The 21,609-nt window shown below is 54.7% G+C and overlaps 1 protein-coding gene across 4 annotated transcripts in view; it reads left to right on the top strand.

Moving 5' to 3' along the window:
- Positions 1-353: 353 nt before the first annotated feature.
- UMODL1 (uromodulin like 1) overlaps positions 354-21,609 on the top strand; it is a 64,583-nt gene continuing 43,327 nt past the window's right edge. For 3 of the 4 annotated variants that reach the window (XM_074389231.1, XM_074389230.1, XM_074389229.1), the window contains exons 1-4: positions 11,584-11,687; positions 12,718-12,839; positions 16,454-16,640; positions 18,455-18,595. In XM_074389231.1, the coding sequence (XP_074245332.1) occupies positions 11,669-11,687; positions 12,718-12,839; positions 16,454-16,640; positions 18,455-18,595 (469 nt within the window). In that variant the 5' untranslated portion in view covers positions 11,584-11,668. Of the gene's footprint in view, positions 435-4,664; positions 4,908-11,525; positions 11,688-12,717; positions 12,840-16,453; positions 16,641-18,454; positions 18,596-21,609 lie in introns of those variants that run through there. The other variant, XM_074389232.1, reaches the window with a different exon arrangement.

Below are 21,609 nucleotides of genomic sequence, written 5' to 3'. Positions count from 1 at the left end.
GTCAGATTTGGGTCTGAAATGTGTTTTCTGCGTAACAACGAGATGGAATCCAGTGATGCAGGCTGGGCTGTGGGTACTCACATTTCCTAAGAGATGTCATCTGCTTGGAGCCGAATAGGCTGTGACACGCAGGTGCCCCCAGGGAAACGGCCATGGCAGTGGTGGGCGTTAACCAGCAGGAATAAGGGACTGCTCCCAGTGGTGCTTCCTCTGAAGCCATTGCCACCACAGCAGTGCAGGGGACAGAAAGTCCCCTTTTCTGGGTCCAGGCAGCTCTGGCCCCTATGTGCCCTGCATAGGAGAGACCCAGGCTGCTTGGTAGAGGCCCAGAGCCCTGTGCCACCACCACTACCGGACGATGCTCAGGACCTCAGGGCTGGCCCTGCTGGCTCTGGTCAGTGCTGTGGGCCCCAGCCAGGCCAGCGGCTTCACAGGTGAGGGCTATGGGCTTGGCATGGGCAGTTCTTGAGGAAGGGGGCTCCTTGGCATGGCTCTCATGAGGACAACCCCCTACTGAGACCTGGGCAGGCAAGAACACCTTTGCTTTGAGAGCTGACATCTGTTCCATGGTGGCCAAGCTTTTCATAAGTGTACACGGTAGCAGCTGTGGAGGTGGGGCAGGAATGCTGGGTAGGCTTTTGGGAAGGGGACTGCCCCAGTGGGAGCCTGCTGCAGAATCGCCTGGGTGTTCATGGGAGTAAAATGCAGATTCTTAGCTAGCAGGTCTGGGGCACAGGGCCTGGAACGCTGCCTGTCTGTGGGTGATGCAGATGCTGTGGGTCCTTGGATCCCGCTGAGAAGAGTGTCCTACAGACACAGAGGAAAGGTCTCCAGAACCTTGCTGCATTCAAGTCCTCGCTTACAGATTGAAAAAAAAAAAGGGGAGACTGAGCCTGGGCAACATCATGAAACCCCATCTCTACAAAAAACAAAAGTAAAATTAGCCAGGCGTGGTGGTGCACACTTGTGGTCCCAGCTACCCAGGAGGCTGGGGTGGGAGGATCGCTGGAGCTTGGGAGGTTGAGGCTGCAGTGAGCCGAGATTGTTCCACAGCACTCCAGCCTGGGTGACAGAGCGAAATCCCTCAAAACAAAACAACAAAAAAAATACAAAACAAAAACAAGAAAGAAAGGCAGACCCAGAGTGGATCAGGGACTCAGCATAGGGCACGCAGCTCTCCAAGGGCAGAGTCACAGAGGGAGCCGGGGCAGCGCCAGTTTTCCCAGGCATGCAGAGGGCACAGCAGCCGCTAAAACACGTGGGAGTTCTGAAACCCTGGAATCGAGGAAACGGGACTGCAGACTTTGAAATCATTTTCCTCTGAAAATCTGTCTTATTCAGTTAGAAATTTAAAGGGATGCATTCTGTTTCTAAAATCTACGAAGCTTTCGTACTGGCTTAAAGTTTTTCACCCAGAAGCAGGATTTTCCTTTTACTGTGATTTGTGAAATGGATGTCTCTATTGGAACAGGTAATGTATAGACACCACAGTTCAGGTGCATAATGGGTGGGAATCATGGCAAGCTGGAGAAGGTCTTAAGAGGCGTTTCCAGAACCCCTCATTGTATATGAGGACACCTGGCTGAACCTTAGCAACCCCACGTCTACCCACCCCGAATTTTCCCTGGACCAGCACTGCCTTCAGGGGCATGGCTCCACCTCAGCCTTCTGCAGCCACAGGGCATGGCTGTGATTTCACAGATGACAAGAGGAGGGCACCTGGAAGGCGTGACATGGGCACAGAATCACACAGCAAGTGTTCATGAGCCTGGGTGTGAGTGCAGGTTTGTCTGACCCCAGAATTCTCGTCGGCCTCGGAGCGTTAGGCTTCCCCGCTCTGAGAGCGGAATCCAGGACGCCCGGTTCCTACTGCGATGGCCCTTGCAGGGCTTTGCAGAATGCCAGGATCTGCTAAACACTTTCTTCTCTGGGCTCAGTCAAGAAGCCAGCCTTGGGATGACATGTGACCTTGGATGAAATGTAAAAGACAAAACAGGACCAACACCTCCCAGGTTCCAGAGGAGACGAGCGTGCGTGCGTGTGCGCATGCGTGTGTGTGTGCATATGTGTGTGTGCACGTGTGAGTGAAGGAGGGCTCTGCTGTGGATCAGCCGGGGCCCTGTAATGATTAGACGGGGCCCTGACATCTCTCTAGAGACCCGGAGCTATAAGTGTCCTTAATGTGGTTGGCATCTCTGCTCAGGTTAAGAGGAAAAACACAAGCTAGATCCACCCTGCTAGGTTCTCAGTGCAGGAAGTCCTCGGGCTTTGCTAGTTTGGTGTGGTCACTGAGTAGGTGACTGCGTTCCTCTGGCGGTATTCCCCCGTTCCTCAGGTAAGTCACTTCTAGGCTCTGGGCCAAGATGCCTTGGTCCCAGAAGCTGACTTGTCCTGTCCCACCCCCTATGACAAGGGTCTCCATTCCTTTGTGGAACTACCCCGTTGGTGATGGCAAGCAGCAGGTGGTCCCCATCCCCAGAGGCCCTGCTGAGCCCACAGGGTGATTTGAGGTGCAGCCCCCAGAGGACGTTGCAGCTCCAGTCCCTGTTACTTGTGGAGTGGGGTCGCTGTGTGGCAAGCATGTGGTCCAGCACCCGTGTTCCGCCTAGAGCAAAGCTGCAGCCTCTCCCTCACCTGGTTTGAGGGCTGGCTCTGCCCTGCTTCTTCCTGGGGCGAGTAACAAGCCCCCTGAGTCCAGCTTTCTGCACACTGGTAGGTTGCTGTGAGGTCCAAGCAGGGAATCCGCAGAGAGGCTGCCTCAGTGGAGGGAATAAGGACAGGACAGGTTTTGTGATCATGTCTGCTCCCATCTCCACCTTCCTCCACAGAAATCAATCCAGGTGCTCACTGAGGAAAGTAAACCGTAATACTGAGCCCCACCTCTTGGCTGTAAGTAAAGCTTAGAGCCTAGTTGAGTATCTGAAATGCAAGCACTGTAGGTCAAACCCTCCGTTCGTCCTGCAGGGAGCATCCACAAACTCAGAGCCCCCTGCTAGGTGCCACGGGGGAGCAGGAGGGGACCCTTCACCATCGCTGTGTTCACTCGCTAGGGCTGGTGTGACAATGAAACACAGCCGAGGTGGCTTAAATGGCAAAAAATGGATTGATTCTCTCACAGTTCTGGAGGCCAGACGTCTAAGATGAGGGTGCAGGCGGGCTGGCCCCTCCTGAGTTCTGTGGGAATCTCTGCTCCAGGCTCCAGCTTCCAGGCTTGCTGGCAATCTTTGGTGTTCTTGGCTGGTAGAAGCCTCACCCCGGTTTCTGCCCTCTTCTCCCTGTGTGCCTGTCTGTCTCTACATTTCCCTTTACTATAAGGACCAGTCATATTGCATTAGGGCCCACACTAATGTCTTCACTTTAGCTTGATAGCCTCCATAAGACTCAGCTGCAGATAAGGTCAGACTCCGAGTTACTGGGGTTTAGGACTTTACATATGAATTTTTGGAGAAACACAATTGATTCGAATTAGGCAATAGGGGTTGCCTGGGAGATGGGGAGCCCAGGCACCATGTTGAAAGATGTCCATGATGAAGAGGCGCGTGGTGAATGTCATGGGGCAAGGTCTGGAGAACCGAGTATCACATTGATAAGACGGTGATGGGCCTTATGCCTAGGAACCGGGCTCCAGTGAGAGACGCGTGGGGCCCAATACGGTGAACTTGATGCCTGTCCTGCTGCAGGGGTGACCATGCCTCCCTCTGATCACAGTGGTAACGACTGAACAGTTGAACTAGTCTTTTTTTTTTTTTTTTTGAGATGGAATCTCACTCTGTTGCCCAGGCTGGAGTGCAGTGGCACCATCTCAGCTCACCGAAATCTCTGCCTCCTGGGTTCAAGCAATTATCCTGCCTCAGCCTCCCAGCAGCTGGGATTACAGGTATGCACCACCATACCCAGCCTTTTTTAAAAAATATATTTTTGGTAGAGACGGTGTTTCACCATGTTGGCCAGGCTGGTCTCGAACTCCTGACCTCAAATGATCTGCCCACCTCAGCCTCCCAAAGTGCTGGGATTACAGGCCTGAGCCACCACGCCCAGTCTGAACTGATCTTTTATCATAGACAAACTTCTCACGTGTGCTTTAATTACCTGTTTACTTCCCTTCCACGTCACTGAAAAGAAAGCTGTCATTTTCAGGCCCTGGCCACAGCAGGCCTTCAGCGTGCACTGCAGAGAGAGGCACGTTCCTTTCCCAGAGGGCAACCTTGAGACTCAGGGGGACCAAGAGATAGATGTGCACGAGATTCTGCGGCCTGTGGAATCAGCCCACATGGAGCAGGAAAAGGGGACGTGATCTCTGAGCGTTGATCCCAGTGCTGGGCTCTTTCCTTCTTATACTGGTCGTGAGATCACTGTGCTCAGGGAAGCATATGTGGGGCCAGGTGGCGTCTCCTCCTTGCTCACAGCAGCTTTCTTAGCAGGCCAGGCTACGTTTGTGCTTCATTCCTCTGCGTTCACTCACGCAGCAGCCTTCCCAGCCCACTAGTAGGAAAAGGCCTGTGGAGAAGGCTGGTGGGCAGCTCCTGAAGGCCTGCCAAGTGTGGGAGCTCTGGCCTCACTTGCTGTTGCAGAGGGCGCCTTGCAGATCGCAGCTCCAGGGATCTGATCCTGGCGTCCCTCCCTCTTCTGGTCTCGGTCTGCCTCCTTGCTTGCCTCTCTTTTAGAAAAAGGCCTGTCCCTGTTGGGCTACCAGCTGTGCAGCCACCGCGTGACCTACACTGAACAGAAGGTGGAGGCCGTGCAGACATCCTACACAACCTATGTGTCCTGTGGCGGCTGGATCCCCTGGAGGCGGTGCCCCAAGACTGTTTACGGGACCCGGTACCTGGTGGTGGAGGTCCCCAAGTCCAGGAACGTGACTGACTGCTGCCAGGGCTATGAGCAGCTCGGCCTCTACTGCGTCTTGCGTGAGTCCAGCCAGGGCTGTTGGGCTGGGGCGGGGCCGCCCTCGCCATCGGGACTCCTGATGGGACAGTCACCATTGGTATCCATTGGCCCGGAATTTGCTAGGTCTTCCAGGAGCACAGTTCCCAGCCTTGACTGCGCAGCAGGGTCATTGGCAGGGCTGTCCCTGGCCCCACCCCCAGGTTTCTGAGTCTGTGGGTGGGGGTGAAATGTAAGAATTGGCCATTCTGACAAATTCCTGGGTGACGCTAATGCTGCTGGCCCAGGGACTGCACTTTGAGAAACTCTGTTGTTCTCAGAGGGCTCCTGGGCAGCTCTAAAAATGCAGATGCCTGGGTCTCATTCTGAGAGAGTGGGAGGGAATTGGTCCGTCGCATGGCACGGGTGTCGGGAGTTTTCAAAGCTCCCAGAGTGATTCTCACACGCCGCAGAGTGTGAGAGCAGCACTGCACTCTTCTGCAGCGGCCTCTTCTTGCTAAAAGCTGCAGTGAAATGCTTTTGCCACCAAATCCTATTCTGAACTCGAATACATGAAAGAGATGGAAGGAGCCCCGAGCTACCACCCTAAGTGCCCAGAGTCTCCCGCTTCCTCAGTGCAGCTTGAAAGCTGTGGGCCTGTAGGATGCCTGGGGCCAGTTACCGGGGTGACTGGTGTGGTTATGCTGGGCCAGGGTCGGAGGCATTGGGATGGGGCAGGGGCTCAGGGTTCAGCCTACTGACACGCAGGTGACCTCTTCCAGGAGAGGGGTGTGTGTGTGTGTGTGTGCGCGCGCGCGCGCGTGCGCACGCGCTAATTTTGAGTCAATAGCAGGTCTGCAGTGAGTTTCTGTATAGTCAGAAGGTCCTGCCTCACAGCCCCACTGTGGAAGGATGTGGGAGGGTGTGGCTCCAGCTAGGTGTCGGCCTGGGTCACTGAGACACAAGGGCTGTGATCTCTAAAGTGCAGAAGCCACCAGCTCCTGGGTGCCCCCACGGGGATCCTACAGGATCCTTCCTTGTGGACTGAGACCAGGACACCGCAGAATGGGGCACGGACTGCCCAAACCAGGGTGCCTGCCTCCTCCAGAAACCAAGGGCCCCAGGGGGTCTGCATAGACCGGCATGCTGGGCCATCCCGAGTGGGCCCTCCCTCAGCCTCCAGTGCGATTTCACAGATGACAGGGAGGGCTGATGCTTTTCTGCTGTCCCATTCAGAGAGCCAGGCACAGAGAGGGCCTTATGGTTCCAGGTGTGCCATTTAACAGGCGTGTTCCTCTTTCAGGAGTGTTAAAACAACACCATGACCAACACCTCCAACACCAACAGAAACCAGGCAGGACCAGCTGACCCCAGAGCCACACTTTCATCACCAATAGAAACCAGGCAGGACCAGCTGATCCCAGAGCCACGCTTTCATCACCAATAGAAACCAGGCAGGACCAGCTGACCCCAGAGAACACTTTCATCACCAATAGAAACCAGGCAGGGCCAGCTGAACCCAGAGAACACTTTCATCACCAATAGAAGCCAGGCAGGGCCAGCTGACCCCAGAGAACACTTTCATCACCAATAGAAGCCAACCAGGGCCAGCTGACCCCAGAGCAATGGCTCTTCCGTACTCTCATTGGTTCCCCCGAGGGCCACTGGCAGGGAGAAGCTGTGACCTGGCCGTGCTGCTCAGGTGCTGGTCTAAGGAGATGCTCCCTGTCCTGATGCCTGCCGCCCAGTTCCACTTTCCCTTTCTCTGAGGGCCACACGCACAGAGGGGCTAGCCTGCTGAGCCACGGTTGCTGCCACCCCTGCCCTGCGGGCAGCCTCCCCTTTCTTGGAGGTTGACGGGAGTCATTAGGACACAGGTGTCGGGGCCACAGCACCTTGGTTTAGAGCACGTGGGCTTCGCAGTCAGGACATGCCCTGCCCCATCCTGTCCTGTTTTATCTGTGAAGGCCACCTCTCTCCCTGCCTGTGGGCACTGTGGGGAGGAGGCTCTGGGGGAGGCTGATTGGCAGCTCCTCCTTGCCCTCGCTTGGCAGGGCCAGACCAGCCCCACCCATGCCTACCATCACCTTCTGTAAGAGACCCTGGCCGGCTGCAGCAAACAAGTTAATTCCGTCCCAGAAGACAGGGAGGCCCCTCCCCACCACCTGCCCCTCATCCTCCTCCCCCTCTGTAGACCAACCTCCAGGAAGAGCCTCTTGTGGGAATCGGCTCCATTTTCAGGATGTGAGCACCTTTAATTAGAGGCTCTCCAGGGCCATACCCTTGCAGTCAGGGAGTCCTGTGGGTAAGAGTGGGCTGCCCTGGGGAGCTGCAGGGAGGGGAAAGCGAGGCCGCAGGGAGGGACGTGGGGCCGGAGGGGAAGTGGACTCACCCTGTGGGCCCTGAGCCCCTCAGTACATGGTTCCTCAGGTTCTAGAAGGCTCACTCTGGCACAGTGAAGAGGGGGCAGACCCAGATGGAGGAAGGAAGAGATGACGCAGCAGAACGGGCATTGGCTGTGTGCATTCTTTCTAAGAAGCCAGGGCAGGAGACTCTCCAATCTCAGACACCAAAGGACCGAGCGTCCCTGGCTCTGCAGGTGGGGATCCAGGCTAGGGGAGACCTGAGCCTCCACCACTGTGGCACAGCTCCTGGGAGGCAGGCTGGGGATGTGGGCCTGGGGCTCTTGGACCCTCAGGCAGATTTTGGGGGGTTTACCAAGCTGCACTTTAGTGTAGGGAGTTTGTGGCATTTGAGTACTGTGGCTGTGGCGATTGCAGGAGGAGGAACATTTCAGGGCACTGAGAACACAGGGTTCTTTCTCAGGAAGGTCCCTCCCTGTGCTGGGGCCTGGTGAAGGGCTCAGTCCACGAAGCTTCTGCAGTTCCTGCCGCCAGAGGGCCTGGATCCCGTGGGCCTCTATCTCTTCCCAGCCCGAAGCTTGGAGACATCACGCTGCTAATGTGAAGGTGCCTGTGGCGGGCGGATTTCCACCCTGGATTCTGGCAAGCACAGCCTTCTCCTGCTTGCACAGCTCTTTTGATCAAAGCCTGAAGGGTTAATGGATGCTTTTCCCGGGATGCCATGTGGCAGGTTGGCTCCTTGGAGCTGGAGGTGAGATGGTCTCAGGGACGAACCTGTCGAGAGCTGTGACTCTGATTTGTACAGAATGAAGCAGGGCCCAAAGCTGGACCTGACAGATGCTGGAGGCACCTGGAAATACCGGGAGGCATGAAGGGTGGGAGACGCTCCTTCTTCTGTGGCGGGGCCTCCAGGTTGCCTGAGTGTGGGTGACATGCCCTCAGCCGCCTGGGGCTCTGAGCCTTGCAGTCCTGTCCCCCAGGCAGCGGTAAAATGCCAGCGGCGTTTCCTTCTTTCTCCTCCCACTCAATAATGACTTATGCAGAAAAGGGAAGGGAAGCATGAACATGCACGTGGTATGACTTCCGGTGACTTTTCAACTCGCTCAGTCCCGCATTTGGACTGCAATGGCAACTTGTGCATTATTTTAAGTTTTTGAAAAAACATGCTTACAAACATGAATACATGAACCATACAGAACATTTGGAAACACAAAGAACGAGAGGAAACTATCCCAAACCTGCCGCTCGTGAGTAACCACCTTTCACGTGTTCTTCCCTCCAGGGCAGACATTTCACAAGAGGATGGTCACTGCATCCAAGACATCTGTAGCATGATTTTACCACTCAGCAATCTATCCCTGGCAGCTTTCACGTCCGTAAGCGTCACCCCACTGCCGGCTTTCATGGCCACATGGCATGAGCTCATAAACGCATCAGCCTTTGTTGAGCAAGCTCTCACCACTTAATGTTCCGTTCTTTCTAATTATTCATGATCACACATAATGCTGTGATGAACATCACAGAGTGCAAATACAGCAGGGCACAAGTTGGATTCTGAGAAGTGGAACCCAGCACTTAGCTGTGATCTGCAATTCCAGTGACACCCCAGTTCTGCACAGAATCAGCCTCCTGGCAAACTCAGCCTTGTTGGGCAAGTCCAGGACCCCACCGGACCAGGAGATGCCCCAAAACTTCCTGTCGCCGCATGCTGATGATCAGGGGCCCTTTGATGAGAACTTCCTGTCCCGACCTGGCAAAGAGGCACCAAGGAGGGAGGAGGGAGACAGGAATGACTCCTCCCCAGCCCTTCCGATCCTCAGCCCCGGGAGCCTTGGGTTTGTGGCTCACACAGAAAGCTCCCCTGTCGCCTCCCTGGACCATGACTAACCGTGTTGCCAGGAGCTGAACAGTTGTGTTTTATTGTTTGCATTAAGTTAGGGAAGAGGGAGATTTTTGACTTTCTACCAAGTTGGACTCGTTCAGCGTTCTCAGGGCGTTCAGTCAGGTGGCCAGTGCCGAGGGATGGAGGGGCCTCCCGGCACTACCCAGTCAAGATGCAGCCCTTTCACTCTAAAACACGCCCTGGTGATTAGGCAACTATTTTTGGAAGCCAATTTTTGAGGGGATTGTTTCTGTTTAAGTAAACCTTTTAGTTCAGAATAGTTTTAGATTTGCGGGAAAGTCTTAAAGATAATGCAGGAAGGTCCTGTACACCCCAGCTTCCCCTAACCTCAGCCTCTTACATCTCTCGGGCCTATTTGTCCTCAGGGGCCGACACACTGGGCATCGTCAGTGAATGCCATACTTTATTTGGATTTCCCTGCTTTTCCCAAATGTCTTTTCTGTCCCAGGAGCCCACCTTCCATCGAGTCCCTATGTTGGATTAACCCTGTGGCCTTTGCTTTTTGCACTGGGAGACAAAACAGCGACCTCCAGGTTCCCAGCAGGGCCGCCACCTTCTTTCTTGGTTGCAAGTCTCTGCGGACCCTGGGGGACCTGAGAGGCCGGTCCCTGGGACCCAGCCTGGAGGCTTCCCTTCCACTTGACCGATCTCACAAGTTTTCCCTGCCGTCGCAGGGTGTGAGTTCAGGACCCAGTTACCAGCTGGTCTCCTCTAGTCTTCTGGGCTCTGAGGGGTCTCGGGCTGTGCTTCTAAACCTCCCCGGGCCATAGACACACAGAGTTTGCCATGCATCTGGGCATGAGCCGGACAGCTCTGAGTAAAGCCCCAGTGGGATGGTACCCATCATCAGGGTGGCTGGCTATGGAGGCTGCGGAGCTGGGCAAGCCTTCTCTGGGGCCCAGCGCCAGGGTCCCTCCTCCCTCTGTGTCCTCTTCGCTGTGTCCTCTTCGCAGTATGAATCCAGGGGTCAGTATGCCCTCAGCCTCTTGGAGCTCCACCTTCTCAGATGGGGTCGTCTCCTGCCCTGGGCCCACCCCGGCCGTCTTGGCGAGGGCGCACTGCAGGCTCCGTCAGCATCGGGCTCACGCTCCGCTGTCTCCGCCCTGTGGGGTTCCGTTTCTTCTCTTTTCCCTCGTCCTGTGCTCCTCGGAGCTCTGAACGGCAGCCCCTGGGCTCCTGACGGCTTCCCTCGGGGTGGGTTCTGACTCCTGCTGTGCTTTCTGAGAGCTCTACGAGCCTTCTTCCGGAAGGCCCACCGTGGCCTCTCCCTGCAGCCCTGGCTGAGGTCCGGTCCCTGGGACCCGCGCACCTCGCATGGGGACTCCACCGGCTGGCCTCGCGCCCTCCTTGTCTTTGTCTCCTGCAGAGGCTCGGCGCATTTCTGTGTCTGGAGCTGCGCCCGAGCTGCGCTCACACAGTGAAGGGCTGGGAGTTGTGCAGCCAGCCGCCGGTGGGCTGGTCTCAGCGGCCGCCTCCGCTGTCACTCTGTCGTTCGTCTCCACGTGGGCGAGCAGTGGACGTGTCAGACCTCACATTTGCGCCTCCACTCTCCTGGTCTACCCCAGGCCGTTCTTCCCACAGCTTTCCCCAGCTCAGGAATGGAGCCCTAGGGGTGCCAGGCCCCAAACCTGGGAGCCTTCCTGAAGCTTCTTCTTCTATGACACCCCCATCCTGTCAGTACATCTTGTGGGCGCCCCCACCTGATCTCCCCAGGGTCCCATGCTGCACTCGCCTGCACTGTCACCTGGGCCAGCCCCCACCACGCCCCACTCCAGGCCCACACCTCGCCTCTCGGGCGCCGGGGCTGATGTCTGCGGGCTGCTCCGAGCTCCCCCTGGCCCAGCCCAGGCATGAGCCCCTCTCCAGAGCGGCCTTCCCAGACTCCCGCCCCCCACGCGGCTGCAACCCTGAAGCTCTCACCCTGTCTGAGCATCTGTCGGTCTCCTTCCACTATTGTTCCCCCACTGGAATATACGTTTCCTGAAGGCTGGGCCCTGGGTATCCAGCATTGCACTGGGCACAGAGCAGGTGCTCAACAAACATTGAATGAATGAATGAATGAATGAATGAGTGAGCTATCAGGACTTGAAGCAGCAGGGGCTCTCTCAGGGGGTGGTGGAGCCCCCTGGACCTGGACTCCTGAGGCCTAAAGAAAACAGAGACCCCCAGGACCCCAGCTGAAGCTGCCCTGGCAGGACAGATGGGCAGAGGATAGGAGAGGCAAGCCAACGGCCCTCCAGTGGGGCGGGTGTCTGCCCATGGGGATGGGTCCTGAACAGGCCACAGACCCTCAGGCAGACTTCAGCACCAGGAAGCACCCACATCAGGTCCCTGGGCAGCAAATAAGGGCTTTGTCTTTTACGGCCAGCATCACTAATTATATCATTTTCTCCCAGCCCTCAATCGGTCCAGCGAGTTCACATCAAGACCTGGGGTCTGCCCTGCAGAGGAACCTGAACCATCCACCTCCTCCTGCAGCTTGGACACTGACTGTCCTGGACTTCAGAAGTGCTGCCCCTGGTCAGGGCGCTATGGTTGCATGGCCCCTGCACCCCAAGGTAGGCTGCTGCGGGCTGTGCTCATGGACCTGCAGCCCAGGAGGGTCTCGATGAGGCCTGAGCTGTGTGGTCTACGTGGAGGTGTGGGGAGGAGAGGGTTTCTGGGAGCCCAGCCCTTTTCACAGGGAGCCCCCACTGTGTGCACAGGTGATGTCTGCTCTCAGATAATTTCTTAGTCAAAATCTGGCCACTGAAGTCTCAGGGGAGACGAGCTCATGGCGCTCGCAGGAGCCCTGAAATGGTAAGACACTTTTGATGCAGCAGAGACCAAATCCACTCCAGCGGAGCGGATTTCCCAGTTTGCCTGGGGAGGCAGGAGCCCCAGGTGGATCTGTCGCAGGTGTGAAGCTGGCTGCACGCGCAGCACCGCAGGGGCCCGATGAGCTCCGCAGCGCCGGTAGATGTCCCTGCTGCCTCAAATGCCCGGGCTGGTCTGGAAAGTTCTCTTTCGATTGGGATCTGCATACAAGAGAATGGGATGGCATAGATATGTTATATGTAATGTGGCATATTATTTAATATTTTAAATATGTATTATGGCGTTAGTATAGAATGAAGTGATAAAACAACATACACAGTGTCAAGTGTTATATGATAATCTATCATTATATTACAAGCTATTATGTAATATGTATTGTGTGACATACTATACTATCCAATATTTGTAGTGTCAGTAAAATAATGACAGAATAAAATAGTTTTCCATATCAATACATATGACAGCATAGTGAGGCTGACAGGCTCTATTAACTCCTAAGCCAATCTCTTCAAGGGAAGGCCTGCTGCTGTGGGTCGAGGCCCAGCTCACCCCTGAGCAGGGATCAGTGGTCCTCAGGGACATCAGGATGGAGAGGAGTGAGGGACAGGCAGGGGGACATCCTGCCATCTCCTGGGGCAGATGCCTTTGTGCAGGAAGGTAAATGCAGAGAAGGGCCTCTTGCTTCCTCTCCTGCCCCCTCCCCCACCCCAGTGGCTCTTGTGACTTCCACCTGTCCTGGGGCCACAATCATCATCGTTTGCCCTTATATAGCTCCAGAGAGGCACCCCGTGGGCTCCTGGTACAACGTCACCATGCTGGTGAAAATGGACTTCAAGGAACTCCAGCAGGCGGACCCCAGGCTCCTGAACCACACGCGCCTCCTGCACTCCTTGGTAGGTGAGAAAGATAGGGGCTGTCTGCACGCTGCTTTCGGCAGCTGCTCAGGCAGACCCAGGTGGGGCTGTGGAACAGACCTGGGGGCTGGGGAGGGTGATGTTCTACTAGTGACCCCAAATGACTGAGTCTGAACCAATTTTTTCTTTGAGACAGAGTCGCCCAGGCTGGAGTACAGTGGCATGATCTTGGCTCACTGCAACCTCCACCTCCTGGGTTAAAGCAATTCTCCTGCCTCAGCCTCCTGAGTAGCTGAGATTACAGGCACCCACCATCATGCCCTGCTAATTTTTGTATTTTTAGGAGAGACGGGGTTTCACCATGTTGGCCAGGATGGTCTTGAACTCCGACCTCAGGTGATCTGCTTGCCTTGGCCTCCCAAAGTGCTGGGGTTACAGCTGTGAGCCACTGTGCCTGGCCCCAAATTCTAATCCTTAAAAAAATCAGCTTCGAAGAGGTACCATTTACCTCTGTGTGTGCAACAAAGTGCAGACAACTGAAATGTGTCATTGGATGAGTTGTGATGTGTGTGTCCTCACAGGCCCGCCTGTTGTGGGGGAGAGCACGGATCCCTACGCTTGCAGAAGTCTCGAGTCCCAGCAGAGACAGTCTGAGCCCTGAGCTCGTCCCTCACCAGCCTCACTCCCAAATCCCTCAAGTTCTGGCTCTTGCTTTTTAGAAGCCCACACCATCCTGGGGGTGCTAAATCAGAAACCCTAGCCTGGGGCTGGAGAGCACCCTGTGGTCCGATGGTTGGCAGCACCCCTGGCCTCTCCACACAAGTCAGGAGCACACCCCAGGGCGATATCCCAGACTGTCTCCAGACATGGCCCACTGTCCCCAGGGGATGAAAACAAACACCCTGGCTGAGACCCACTGATGCCACGGCTCACACTTTCTGGCCCTCATCAGTGATTTCCAATCAGGATATCTTCTCGAGCTCAGGCCACCACTAGTCTCGGGAATCCCAGCGTGGATAGGGTGCTGCGTGTCCCCAAGGCCGCCCTCCCTGGGGATGGTCTGACCTCGGGGCCACCTGCTGACAGGAGCCTGCGCTCAGAGGGGCCCCAGCTTGGTCTAATGTGCTGCCGTTGCCTCTGGAAATGACGAACACTCTTCAGACAAGGGGACCCGCGTTTTCTTTGGCATCTGTGTAGCTGTTCTGCGCTTCAGATCTTGTGTGCATCCCACATGTGCCTGGGGGTCTTGGTGTCAGACCCGGGGTTGGGGTGTTCCTTAGCCTTTAGACCAGGCATCCCGAAACTACGGCCTGCAGGCCGCATGCGGCCCCCTGAGGCCATTTATCCGGCCCCCCACCGCACTTCAGGAAGGGGCACCTCTTTCATTGGTGGTCAGTGAGAGGAGCACAGTATGTGGCGGCCCTCCAACGGTCTGAGGGCCAGTGAACTGGCCCCCTGTGTAAAAAGTTTGGGGACGCCTACTTTAGACTAAGCTGGCTGGGAGCCCAGGGCAAATGGTGCTCACCTCATGTTGTTCTGGGCCACTGGCCAGGGGGCTGCTGGACGGGTAGTCTACAGCCTCAGCCTTAACAGCTCAGGCTGGGAGTGATTCCTGTTTCCCCTTAGCTTGTTCAGGGGGCTGCTCAATTAGCCGTTAAGAAGCAGGCTCTAAAGCCACACTGTCTGGCCTTGATGTTGCCACTCATCAGCTGTGTGACCTTGGGAAAGTCACTTAACCTCTCTGTGCCTCCTCCATTAAATATAATCAGCCAGGAGTGGTGGCTCACACCTGTAATCCCAGCACTTTGGGAGGCCGAGGCAGGCGGATCACCTGAGGTCAGGAGTTCAAGACCAGCCTGGCCAACATGATGAAACCCTGTCTCTACTAGAAATACAAGCATGGTGGCAGGTGCCTGTAATCCCAGCTACTGGGGAGGCTGAGGCAGAAGAATTGCTTGAACTGGAAGGTGGAGGTTGCAGTGAGCCGAGATTGTGCCACTGCACTCCAACCCGGGCAACAAGAGCGAGACTCTGTCTCTAAATAAATACATAAATAGAAGAAATCATCCTAACTCTGCCTGAGACTGGGCCATGCGTTTAAATCATGCATGGAAAGAGCTTGAGGTGGTTCCTGAGCTTCCTGGTGTGTGCGGGGCCGGAGACCTCGTGGTGGCAGAGTTTTCAGTGTTGCTGTGTGCCGCCTGCTGCTCCCCGCATAGATTTCATCTCCAACCAGACCATGACGCCCCGCAGAAGCGCCTGCCTTGCACAGGGGTCTGGCAGCCTCAGGCGCTGGGCTCCGAGGCCCGTTTCTGCTGCTGAATGAGGGGTTCCGATGAGGCCAGGGCTGGTTCCCAGTTCCGTCTTCTAAATTACCAGCCACATCTCCTCCCAGGAAGGGGTTTCAAGTGTGTCTCGGAGAAGGACTCCGGCTCTCTCCAAACCTCCTTTGGGGTTCTCAGTGGAGACTTGGGGGTTTGCTGGCAAAGTTTATTTTGGTGGCCGCCGGCTTGGCTGTGGAGTTACCGGTTCACCTGGCTTCCCAAGGGTTGAGATTTCAAGATATTAAGCTGAAATAAAAATAATGCATATGAAATGAGAAAAGTGATCATCAAACCTCAAAAAAATAACTGGTTGTGTACAACAGGAGACCGTGGCTTTTGATCTCGAATTGTCTAATTCTGGTTCTAATTCTCTGTCGTCAGCTGCAAGAGACCTGCGGTCTTGGCAGGGGTGGGAGACGGAGGGTCCCGGGGCTGGCTGCTATATTAGGGTCCTGGGGCCACTGTAACCGAGGACCACAGACTGGGGGCTTCAACCCACAGAAACTTACTCTCTCACCATTCCGGGAGCAGGAAAGCCTGAAATCCTGGTGTCGGCAGGGCTGGTTCCTCCTGGACCTCCAGACCTCTCTCCTCGGCGTGCAGACGGCTGTCTGTCTCTTCACATTGCCTTCACCTCGTTCATGTCTGTTTCTGTGTTCAAATCTCCCCTTTGATGATGGCACCAGCCATACTGGATTAGAATCTATCCTCACTAATCATATCCACAGTGACCCTATTTCCAAATCAGGTCATATTTTGAGGTACTGGAAGTTAGGACTTCAACATACGGATTTTTTTTTTTTTTTTTTTTGAGACAATGTCTCACTCTGTCGCCAGGTTAGAGTGCAGTGAGGCAAGCTCAGCTCGCTGCAACCTCTGCTTCCAGGGTTCAAGCGATTCTCCTGTCTCAGCCTCCTGAGTAGCTGGGACTACAGGTGCCATCACAACCAGCTGATTTTTGTATTTTTAGTAGAGACGGGGTTTCATTATGTTGGTCTGGATAGTCTCGATCTCTTGACCTCATGATCAGCCCGCCTCGGCCTCCCAAAGTGCTGGGATGACATATGGATTTTAAGGGAAGGAATTCGGCCCGTAACAGCTGGCGCTGAAAGGTATTGGTAGTCTGGTTTACAGGACTCTTACTGGGATAGTGACAGATGTATAAGTACTGTACAGGTTCTGTTCTGAGGAGCGGAATGGTGTGTGTGTGTGTGTGTGTGTGTGTGTGTGTGTGTGTGTGTGTACAGTTCATTTCAGCTCTGTGGCCTCAGTCTCCTTGTCTGACGGGGTGTCCTTCTGCTGTGTGATGCTTTGATTCTGACTTCACAGGTCACCAGTGCCCTGCAACCACTGGCCTCCACTGTCCACCACCTGCACTCGGTCCCTGGGGATGCCTCCACCACGGTGTCGCGGCTGCTGCTGGGCCTGCCTCGGCCATTGCCCGTGGCTGACGTCTCCGGCCTGCTGGGCGACATCGCAAAGCGTGTCTACGAAGTGATCAGCGTCCAGGTGCAAGGTCAGGCTTCCCTCGGTCGTCCCTCTGGGGAGGTTGCAAGGTGGCCCCTGAACAGCCAAAATGCAAGGTGGCTGCTAAGGCCAGGCCAGTCCTTTGTCTTTAAAAGGAGGTTTAAGTTCAGGAGTGAAAGAGTAACTGGTTCAAGTGTGTTCACCTCACAGGCGTGGGACCCACCTTCAGCTCACCCTGTAAACTCCAAGTCCCCAAGTACAGACCTCGAGAACGTGTTCCAGCCCGCATTTCCCGCCCTTCTCTCCTTCCCTCCATCTCTCCTCGGCTCCCTCTGGCCTCCTTCCCCCTCGGCAGGCTTCTCCGTCCATCCTAGTGGACACTGGAATGCAAATCCCAGAGCCACACACGAAGAACGTGTTCCTTCGGTTCTCTGGTTTCCTAAATTTCCCTCTCACCTCTTTCCCACGCTTGCCAAGGACATCCTTGTACCTCAAATGCTCCTTCAGCAGAATTTGTATGAAGTTGAATTTGTACCTGGCAAAGCACATAGACGTGGCCTTGTTTCTGGAAGAAATTACCTGTTCTTTGTAGCTGCCGTTCTATGTGAGGAATTGGAAAACCTCATCTAAAAGGGACCAGATAGTACATAGTCTTGGCTTTGTGGGCCCACGTGGTCTCTGTTGTCTCAACGACTCAGCCCTGCTGCTCCAGCAGCCACAGACAGTCCCCAAGCAAACCGCCAGGCTCCCATACACTTTCCTGTCCCCAAGCAGGAGGCAGCCCGGCCAGCCTGCTGCTCCCGGGGCTTTGAGGGAGGGTGGCTGCCTCGTGAAGCCTCTTCCGTGACAGTGAGGAAGCGGGTGATGAGACCGGGGCTCAGAGCCGTGTGACAGCTCGAGCGATTGCATTGATCTCCCTTCCCATCCACACATGTTCCTCAAAACCAAGCTGCACCGCTCTTGTGCCATTAAGCAAAGTGTTGGCTCTGCGTCTGCCCCATCCATGTCCTCGGGCCAGAAGTCACAGGAGCACACCTGTGGGCGGACCTTATTTGAGTTTCTTATTTGAGGCAGCGAGGGAGCACCTGCGCCGTGGAGAACCAGCGAGTCTCTCAGCAAGAGGCTGTTGGAAAGAGCCTGTTCTAGGATGTGGGTTTTGACTGGGTGGTTTGGGGAGGGCCTTGGGAAATGTGATTTTGTTCTAAATTGAACGCTGTCAGAAAGTAGAGGCAACTCCATGACTGGGAATCTCAATACATCTCAGCAAAAGGACGGGAAGCATTGCATGACCATAGGCTGTAATTTGTAAAGAACTAATAACCACTTACTGTGGCCAAGAGAGGGGCATTGGTACTTCGTGGGTGACCTGTGAGCTTGTTCCTCTCTGTGCTTGGGCAGCATTCTAAAGAGGCCATGCCTGAGGCTGGTTGCTGTGAGATGGTTCTGTCTGGGAGACCTGGGCCAGCCTCAGAACATCAGCGGCGGCTCTGGGTTTCCTTGTTGGTGCAGAAAACACCCATTCCTTTGCTTTCTGCTTGGGGTGGAATGTTTTGGCCCCATCTTTTCATGATCACTCACACTCAGTCCAGCCCAAAGTGATTTGCTCCCAGGAGGCTGCGAGGTGAGCCAGCCACGAGCCCTGCCTGAATGTGGGCCGCTGCTCGGAGGAAGATGGTCAGCAGCTGCACAGGGCCCTCTAAGACAAGGCTTCCACAGTCCCCCTCGGGACCGCCGCCCAAGGGGCCCCTCAGGTCACATGGCACAAATCCACGGTGTGAGTCCACGGAGGCCACGCGTGTGCAGGTGGATGAGGATGAAGTGTCTGCAACTGTTGAGTGCAGATCCTGCTCTCTTTCCCTGTAGATGTCAACGAGTGTTTCTATGACGAGCTCAACACCTGTTCTGGAAGGGAACTGTGCACAAACCTGGAGGGCTCGTACCGGTGCGTCTGTCACCAGGAAGCTCCAGCCACGTCTCCCCGGAAGCTGAACCCCGAGTGTGAAGGTAACGGCTGGGCTCTCTTGGATGGCGTGGGAATGGCTTAATTTCTGGAATACTCACTGGCAGGGCTTGTGGCTGTAGCACTTACCCCGAGATAACTTTGCCATGAAATATCTTGCTTTTTCGCATTAATCTGCTGTATTGACTTTGGAAACAAAAGGCATTATTCTATTTATAGGATTCTGTTTTTAGTAGTGGTATTTTCATTTACAAAATACAGAGATTCTCAATCGCTGAAAATGTCAAATCCTAGAAAACAGCATTCCTCCGTGTGAGGCTCACATTGCTCTCGAACGAGTTTCTGGCCAGCGATTCATTTGCTGAACCCGGTTTCTCTGAAATAGATGATTCTGATGATTCAGGCGATTCTGCTGTTAGGTTTGTTTAGAAATAACTCCAAGAATAGTTTTTATATTTTATTTTCATACTGAAAATCAGATTTTCAACCGCAAAGAGCATGTTAACAGAAAATTAAATGAGCGCTGGCAGTGAGCGGCACTATTGTTTTTCTAAAGGGTGAAGACATTTTTAAAAGGCTGATTGGTCCTTAGACCACAGAGACTCTTCTTGCTGAGAGGGAACGGCTGGCTCACAGGCACAGAATATACTTAGTTCTTTCAACCGTTATTGATGTCCTGGTGGGCCACTCTTACATTCATTCTTTGGCTGAGGACATGCTTATTTAGGTGCGATTCACTGTGCTAAGTGCTGGTAACGGAAGCATGCCTCAGCAGGTCCTAATCTCTGCCTGTCTAGTGGACTGTGGAAATGGAGACATTTTGGCACATGAAAGGGCATGACCGATGTCTGCACTGGAACCTCAGGGATAAGCTGGGACCATCCCTAGCCTTGCAGGGTCAGCCTGGAGAGCAGAAGAGCCTGCTAGGCGTCGGGGGAAGCATGCGGAAGAACGTGCCCGGCTCTGTCCCTGCTGGAGTGGGGAAGGGTGTACCAAGCAGGACTGGCAGGCAGGATTGGCTCTGCCATCAGGCGGCTTGGAATAAGAAGTAACGGTGTAATCTGTAACACAGGGGGTGCTGTAAAGACGATACACAGAATGCAGGAGTCTAGGGGGCAGAAGGTGGTAGAGAAGGGGGTTCAGGCAACATTTTAGAGCTAGAACCCCTGGAACTTCCAGATGAATTCAGTGAAAAGAGGAAAAAGGAAAGAAGATGGAGTCCAGATGTCTTGATTGAACAAGGGAGTAGAGGGTGTTTCCACTGGAGGGACAGGGAAGACGCCGGCTGCTGTCATTGTCTATAGTGTTACAGCTGAGATGGAGCGAGTGGAGGCGCCAGGCTGCTGACTGAGTTGGACTCGTGGTGCTGGAGCTCCGAGGCGGGGCCGGCTGCATTCCTGAGTCCAGGGTCACCTGCCTCCAGGTGACACTTAAACCGCGGTATGACTGAGAGAAGGGAAGAGGCCTGGGGCCTGCGGCCAGAGAACCCCATCGGTGCCAGGTCAGTGCAGGAAGAGAGGCTGTGGAGGACGTGGGCACGGTGGGAAAACAGCAGCAAGGGCATCTGGGAAGGCTCAGCAAGCCCCAAGAGAGCAAGGGCAAGCCGTACGCTGGGCAGCAAGTGCGGAGGGCCACCGCCGGGCAGGAATGCGCCCCTGGGAACCTCAGGGATGGGGCAGGCTTAAGGAGAGCAGTCGGGAAGAAGCCGGCGGCCGGCCAGCCCTGGTTAGGAAGACAGCTGGAGGAGAGAAAGGGGCGACACCGGAGCTCTGCAGGGAAGCTTGACTGAGAAGAGGCCGAGGGAAGGGAGGCCGGATGTGGAGGAGGCTGTGGACTCCCGGGGGCCTCTCAAAAGACAGGCGATGCTGCAGGTGTACACACCTGCCAGATCCCGGGCTCTTCCTATTCCCTGTTCCTTTCCAGGTTTTGACCTTACCGAACGCAGGTTTTTATTTTTAACCTTATTTAAATCTTGCTACATGTGTAATTTTGTAAGCTGCTTTCTTCATTTCCTACAGAGTGCACAAAGTTTCCGAGAAGAAACCTGGTCTTCACAGGGATAATTACTGGTGCTTGAAAACTAATGGCCTTCTAAGGCAATCATATAATATTGCTCCGAGTCTATCACGGGAGCACTTCTGTGGCTTCCGAGGGTCTGAACTATAATATCGTGATAGGAGTGATGGAGAATGTCCTTATACCCAATTTGTATTCATTACTCATTTAATCTGCAGGTTCTTTCCCCTTAAAAGGGACTCGACAGTGAGGACAGTCCCATTGTTCACAATAACAGCAGAGCTGGTAGCTGCCAGGGACTTCACCCACACTGGCTCTGCTCTCAGCACTCTGTGGGTATTGCCGTGTTTAAATTCTTACAGTAACTCCAAGGGGCAACTACTCTTCTTAAGCTCATTTTTCAGAAGAGGAAATTGAGGCAGAGGAAGATCCTTTTCTTGCATGAGATCCCAAAGCTGGTTCTCTGCAGATACACATGAGCCAGGCTGCTCACGACTCCCCGCCGCCCCTGTCCCGAGACTGTCTTCCATAGGAGCCCTCAGGCAGGGGCCTGCCTGAGAGTGTGATGGCCTGTCCCCCATCTTCTGGGGATGCCCTCGTCCCAGCGCACCCAGGGAAACCGCCATGCCGCTTCCTACCTTCATGAGTGCTTAGGACCAAAAGTTGGGTTCAGTTCTAGAAAAATTACATTATTTTCTTTGGTGTTCCAGAATCTTACTTAAAAAAGCAGTATCAGGTTCTGATTTTTATTTATTTATTTATTTATTTAGTTAGTTAGTTAGTTAGTTAGTTAGTAGAGACAGGGTCTAACTCTGCTGCCTAGGCTGGAGTGCAGTGGCGTGATCACCAGTCACTACAGCCTTCAGCTCCCAGGCTCCCACCTCAGCCTCGGGAGCAGCTGGGACCACAGGCATGCACCACCACAGATGGCTCTTTTTAAATTGTTTTGTAGAGACGAGGTCCCACTGTGTAGCCCAGGCTGGTCTCAAGCTTCCAGCCTCAAGAGATCCTCCCTCCTCGGCTTCCCAAAGCCCTGGGACTG

Source organism: Saimiri boliviensis, chromosome 18 (assembly GCF_048565385.1).
Source record: "Saimiri boliviensis isolate mSaiBol1 chromosome 18, mSaiBol1.pri, whole genome shotgun sequence".
Classification (NCBI taxonomy): Eukaryota; Metazoa; Chordata; class Mammalia; order Primates; family Cebidae; genus Saimiri; species Saimiri boliviensis.
Note: the sequence above shows the minus strand (reverse complement) of the source record. Positions and strands in the feature narration are given on the sequence as shown.